Below are 6,626 nucleotides of genomic sequence, written 5' to 3' on the forward strand. Positions count from 1 at the left end.
TTTCTAGTATTTTTAAAGAATTTTCCAGTATCTTTTAAGACGAGTTTCGGACTCACCCTCTTTTCCAATGCACCAAAGTGGAATCGTGTAGAAATGCCATGTCCCAGGCCGAAAATCAAATGAAACTTGAATACAAATAATTTGTCAGTATATTTACGGTATATTTCTGAGGGTCAGACCGTATACTGTATTGATGAGTCCGCTATCACACTGCTTCACTGACAAGTCATGATAATTTTTTACAAAATAGTAGTTTTTTTTCGCAATGGATAACTCGTTTTTCGGATTCGACACAACTATACCGGTGAGCGTTGGCCTTAACTGTTAATATTTATTATGTTTCAATAGAAAAAGAAAGGAGCTATTATTATTTTGCTCAAATGTCCTAAAGGGCATCGTCGTGTGAATATACATCGCCCTTACACATATTTTAACGTAGAGAGGCTATCGGCCAAATGTATAAAATGGACGTGTTTATATTGTACAACAACAGCATAAATGCCATGCCATGCAGGCCGATGGATTGATTTGATGATTTTGTCTATGCCTGCCCACAATAAATGCATGTATTTATTTAATTGTACACACAGGAGGACGAAGGTGGCGATGGGCGCGTTGGAGAAGAAGAATATGATGCGCTCAACGATGAAACCTTTGGGTCTGCAATAAATGGAGATTGGGAAGAAGCTCATGAAACGCTGGTGCGCCTTGGCGGAAATGGCGACAAAGTTCGCAAGAGAGGTGGTTTCGCTGATAGAAGTGCATTCGGGGGATTTTCAGCCGGTGGCAACGGCGTGCCCAGTCACACGAATGTGCTTTCATCAGCTCCCTCGTCGAGTGGCTCAACACCTGCGCCATTCAACGCACCTTTTCCTGGCACACGAAATATGGAAGACGCAGACTTGGAGCTGAATCTGTCTTCCATGAAGTTAGATGATGTCGACATTTCCTCTTTTCTCGATAGCGAAGTGGGCAACCTTAGCAATCGCATTAACTTGGATTCTGCAGTATGGGCGTCGCCGCCGTTTCCGAATAACCAACCGTTATTTCAGGAAGGCTTTCGCAGTGCGTTTAGGCCGCAAACGCAGATGAAACTCCAGCAAGAGGCCAATGCAAATTTAGCATTACATCATATGCATCCTCAAGCTGGTCCTAAAATCTCGACCCTTGAGGATATTGAACGCAATTTAATCATTCAGCAAGCAATACCGAAGCTGCAACAGCAACAGCAACCAAAAGATCGGAAAGCGTTTGATGAATTTAGCCTGGCTAACCGGCAGCATGTGCTACCATCAACAATACCGCTGCAACAGCAACAGCAGCAGCAACCTAAACCACAAAACAAAGGTGAGCATATACAAAATAATTTGCACACACCAGCACATGCTATAACGAAATTAATTGCAGTGCCCCCTGGATTCTTGACAGCGCCGCAAATCTCGCCACCAAGGACAAATCTGGGATTCCATGGCCCCCATCCGTTACCCGAGATGTTGCCAAATCCCCAATCGCAACAACAACTGAATGGTTTGGCAGGAAATCGGGTGCCGCCTGGGTTCATCTACCCACCAGGTTTGCCAGGAAGTATGCCCCAATTGCAACAGTATCCACTGCTCCAACAACACGGTGCCTGTGCCTTGCCCCCAAACTTTCCTCTAGCCGGCAATCAGCGTCCACTGCCAACCCCACATCTGCCCACAGCCCTAAACAACTTTGCAATGCATCCAAGTTTCAATGCAATGCGAGCTGCTGGCTTGCATCCGGCGGCCTTTATGCAGCCTGCGCATCCACTCCAACACCCACAGTCACGAATGCCCCCACATCCTTTGCAGGCAGCCAACAATCTGCTCAACCAGCAGCAAAACTCTATGTTCAATATGTTCAACATGCGCCTCGTGCAGGAGATCCAACAAAACCATCCGCTTCTTCAGCAAAATGCGGTCGTTGCGCGCCAGCTCCAGCAAAGTCGAGGCGGATCTGTCCCTATCGATCAGCGTCAAAAGCAACAACTACAGCAGCAACAGCTAAATAGACGTCCAGACGCATCTGGGAACCTTCCGCAGGATGAATACGACGAATATGCAAATCTAATGAGCACACGGGACAAGCACTGGTTGATCGGTATACAGTTATCACAGCTGAATACAGACACCCCCTACATTGATGACTACTACTACACGGTCTATAGAGAGCGCAAGGCCCTGCAGAATGGTCAGGTGCGACACAGTCAGGCCCACAAAGACAACCAGTTGAACCATCCTTTAACGCAACCCAGAGGCCATGCACAACTTGTACTCGTTCAGTTGGGCAACAAAAACGGCACACGCAACGGACATGGACAGAACCGCGAGCGGCGGAACTCGGAAAACACGAACACTTGCAGCACGGGTGTCAGCACAAATAATGCAGTAAGTGGAAGTGGAGGGACCAACAACACTTTACCGGGATACATTTTCTCGCCTCTGAAGTTCGAGAATTCGCTTGGTAAATTGCAATATGGCAGTGTGACAGCTCCACGTAAAATAATTGACGCTGATATCATGGGCGGTGAGGCTAGCCTCGGGGATATAGCAGGAAGCTCGGCCACTTCATCAATGAGCACAATGAGCGGGGTAAATGCAAAGTCTAACGCCGGGACACCACTTCTACCAAGTGCTTGTTGTGATATCACACCCAGTAGTATGCGCAAATCGCGTGACATTTTATTGCTGATAGAAACGCTGTATCGCTATCTACTGAAACTAGAGGACCTGGAAAATACAAACGTTATGGCCACGATTGTTCTGAAGAAAAAGAAGGAGGCCGAACGAATTGCAGCTCTAGAGCAGCTTGAGATGGCAAACAAAACACCTGAGGAGCGAGCCGCCGAAGCATCTAATCCACAAAGTATCAATCCACAGCTGAATAATAAATTCAACTACGAAATAGAGACGACTGATGCCCTGGTAAATAAACTAAAGTCAGGTTTGGCTTTTGACAAGGTCGTAGCTATGATGAATGTGCGCAAAGGCAAGGTAAGTTATATCTCAATACGTAATACGATGTATCCAATATTTTAGTTATCGTCATTTATATGATGCAGATACTTTTACGTCGCATTATGCCGTTTCTTACTGAGCATAGTGTATGCTGGACAGTGTGGAGTGGAGTCTTCTGCTCGCTACAGACTGTTGTAAAGAAGGACAAAGACGATTTTGAGGGCGTTCTCTATGCTTTGTACCCAGAATTCAAAAAGCACATCAGCAAAGCCAGCTTTGAAACAGTCGTCACCATTTCAGCGGCAATCACGCGGAACGACAATAAGCTAACGGGAATTTTCTGCAGTCGCGTAAGTTTACAATATTGACAACCCCGCGACACACGAGTAAAAAATGTACAAAATTTAATTTTCAGTTTGGGATCTTATCGCTTGTTGCCTTGATACTTCGTGCCCAAGAAATATACGTGTCCAAAATTGACCCAACGCTTAGCGACGCAAATAGGCAGGAATGGCGCAAGTTTCTTGCGCAGGTAGCGTCTTGCCTCACCCGAACCATACAGAATCAGACTATCTCCGCAGCCATTGAGTCAGATGCGATTCAACCGCTAATGGACCATTTTGAAAATTTTAAAGACCTTAAACTCGATGCCCTTCTAGCATTGATAACTGAGGCCAGGCATCAAATCGATTAATTTGTCTATTTTTTTTTAAAGAAGTTTATGCTTATTTCTTAATTATGCATATATTTGCAAACATTATGTATCCAATTACTTACATATTTACAATCGCGTTTACTTTTATGGTACTATACAAAGCGAAAAATACAAGAATAGTGCTACAGGGTATTTCAAATCTCGCAAAGAAAATTGGGAACGTACTCAACCTTCAATAAACTTTGATTTGATAAGAGTCTCTTGGTTTCTAAAAGCTCTTTATTCAAAATGTGTGTAACTGTAAAAGAGAGAAAAATGTTTTTGTGTTTTTTATATAATAATACAGTATGAAGGTCTTTCTCATTGTACATACTTGTATATCATTTGTATTTCTTAAGGCAAACTTGTCCCTTCACCATTTTCTGCAGGCATTTATGATAATTAATCCAATCCAACATATGATGTGCGAATGAACATTCGAAACGTTTCCTTTTTTCATTCATGGAAGAGCAGAAGGGGTAGTGGTAGTTGACAACAATTGTTCATAACCCTCGACAGGAAGTGAAAATTAATTTAGCTAACTACGTTTATACATTTTTAAGCACCGGCGCTCATGCATACTCATATACTCGTAAAATGTAAACAAGTAATCATAAATAATTACATACTTAGTTTCTGGTATTTGTAAATATCGGTCTTATAAAGTTTGTTCAAACAATATTTTGGGTTTCATTGAATCAAATTTGTGTGAACCCACCCTCTTTAAAGAAAACATGCAGCACAAAAGTGTATTACATCATTAGCAATGTGAATTATGCGTCCGATAATGTGGCTGCTGCGCAGAATGATCAAAATTGTGATACATTTTGACTTTAAAATGTAAAAGAATAAACAAAATAGGCAGAAGAAATTAATCGAACAAATTTAAATCGCAAACACTTCAATTATATTATCCTTCTGTACGGGTATCTAAATGCCGCGGATAAATATTTGTTGTGCGAATCCCTAGTTATTGGGACTATTTTATTTGGTTTAAATATAATCAAATTATTGTTTTTTAATCAATTGTGTGTATTTTATTTAAATTTCGCCTTTAATTTAAATTCTAGCTTTGATCTACTTTTTTATCGGAGTAGAATTACATACCAGAGCATAAATGTCTGTTTAAAGAAAATAAATCAGGGTCAAATGACTACTAGGCGTATACAATAAACCTTGTAGAGTAAATTGTATTTATCAAATGCAATCCAAACCCTCAAAATTCATAAATTAAATATGTTCACTGATTGAAAAACCACAAACTATTTATGTATGTATATCTTTCCGAAGATAATATATTAAACAGATCATACCATTTCATAAATCACTATGACTTTCTCATTTTCATCGCTACATAGTATTTATGTACGAAAAAACTGAAAGGACAGAATCATAAATAGAGATCTTATTTACCAGGCTGCCGTATCTTGTTGATATAATTTGTAAAGCCCAAATGAAACAATAAGTTTCCCCGTCGTGGTTGACCCTCCTCTCATCGTTATATCATGATATAATTAACCAATAAAACATACACTTTCACCGTTTTAGCAACTACATATGTATGTATGTATATATTTTAGAGTTATCCGGCTTGGCGGCTCCGACTCATGTACGTATTTGTAGGCATATATGTAAAGATACTCGTAGCTTCAGAACTGAGGGACTAGGAACAGACATGGCTATTCGACTCTTCTTGTCATCCTGATCCGGAATAGGGTCGGAGATTATTCCCTCTGGAATTTAACGTTCAAGCTTAAAAACATTAAACTTTAAAAGTCTGTAAAATAATTAATCCAGTTCAGAAAGTTTACCACCACAGCAATACAGTTATCTGCTTTTCACATTTTGTAATGTTAGGGATATTGTTCGGGCCATTCATTGGCGAATGAATCATCGTAACTTGTGAACATCTATATTGCCGGGCATAAGAGCGGAGAATCGCTGCCGGTACAAATAAATATTATAATGTTTAACCCAATTTGCACATAGTACTCTTTACTCAGGTACAAAATTCAAGAAGAATCGGATTAAAGTAGCATATAAAGGATCGGTCGGCAAGTGTATCTAAAGCTATCGACAGAAAAACGAACTCGGTTGTTGGTGTTGAAGTTTTCATCTTGAAATCGTTTGCTTCTGCATGTTACATCTACATACACGAATACAAAATACACTTGCATTGCTAGTCATGAACTTACTAGTATGTACCTACCATATATGGTACATATACATATGTATATAAAATCGTACCCTCTAATGAAACATTAGAATCGCACTGTTGAGAAAATAGTAATGTATATACAAGCTGACATACATACATATGTATGTATGTATGTATGTATAGCGGTATACGTGTGTTTAGTGTCTGTCTGGGCTTCGGGCTTTGGCGCAGAATCAAGCGCCAACGTTCCCGTTCCCGGCACATTTTGCTTTGAGGAGGCGCCAAAGTGCGTAACAAGTGGCGGCGGCGCGCTCGAAATTTTCTGAGTCGGCGACGCCAAAACGACGGCGACGGTCACCAAGACGACAACTTGGCGGAGGGTTGGCCCACGCACACAGTCAGATTCCAGTATCCCGAGGAGGCTAGACTAGATTTAGCAGACGATTGTGGCGACCGGTCGTCCGCCGCCTGGTCTTCGACAGCATGCGACAGGACGAGAACAGACAGTGCCGAAGTTTGTACAGGACAACGGATGCGGATACCCTGAACTTTGATTTGCAAACAGGCCAAGTGAGCGACATTGGGCGCCGGGCCCCTTATTGCCACCGTTGTCGCGACAAATGCCGTTGCTTTTACAATTAGATGCGAAAATAGTCGTCGCGTCTATGATGACGAGTTATGGCTTGTCTATCGCCTTTATTGATGACACCACCAGTCAAAGGGACGGGGGAGGACGCCAGGAGCTCGACGGAGGGTTACTAAGCTATTGAATGTATGATTCTGATTGCTGGGCCGA

At 41.8% G+C, this 6,626-nt stretch overlaps 1 protein-coding gene across 2 annotated transcripts; it reads left to right on the forward strand.

The window, feature by feature from the left end:
- Positions 1-188: 188 nt before the first annotated feature.
- Positions 189-4,927, forward strand: LOC108156397 (protein PAT1 homolog 1). 2 transcript variants are annotated; one of them, XM_017287833.2, is made up of 5 exons: positions 190-304; positions 591-1,347; positions 1,408-3,014; positions 3,083-3,328; positions 3,394-4,927. In XM_017287833.2, the coding sequence occupies exons 1-5, from the start codon at positions 266-268 to the stop codon at positions 3,670-3,672; spliced, it is 2,928 nt and encodes a 975-aa protein (XP_017143322.1). In that variant the 5' UTR covers positions 190-265; the 3' UTR covers positions 3,673-4,927. The 2 variants fall into 2 exon arrangements, with proteins under 2 accessions (XP_017143321.1, XP_017143322.1); XM_017287832.2 differs by having other exon boundaries at positions 189-304; positions 591-3,014.
- Positions 4,928-6,626: the final 1,699 nt, after the last annotated feature.

Source organism: Drosophila miranda, chromosome 2 (genome assembly GCF_003369915.1).
Source record: "Drosophila miranda strain MSH22 chromosome 2, D.miranda_PacBio2.1, whole genome shotgun sequence".
Classification (NCBI taxonomy): domain Eukaryota; kingdom Metazoa; phylum Arthropoda; class Insecta; order Diptera; family Drosophilidae; genus Drosophila; species Drosophila miranda.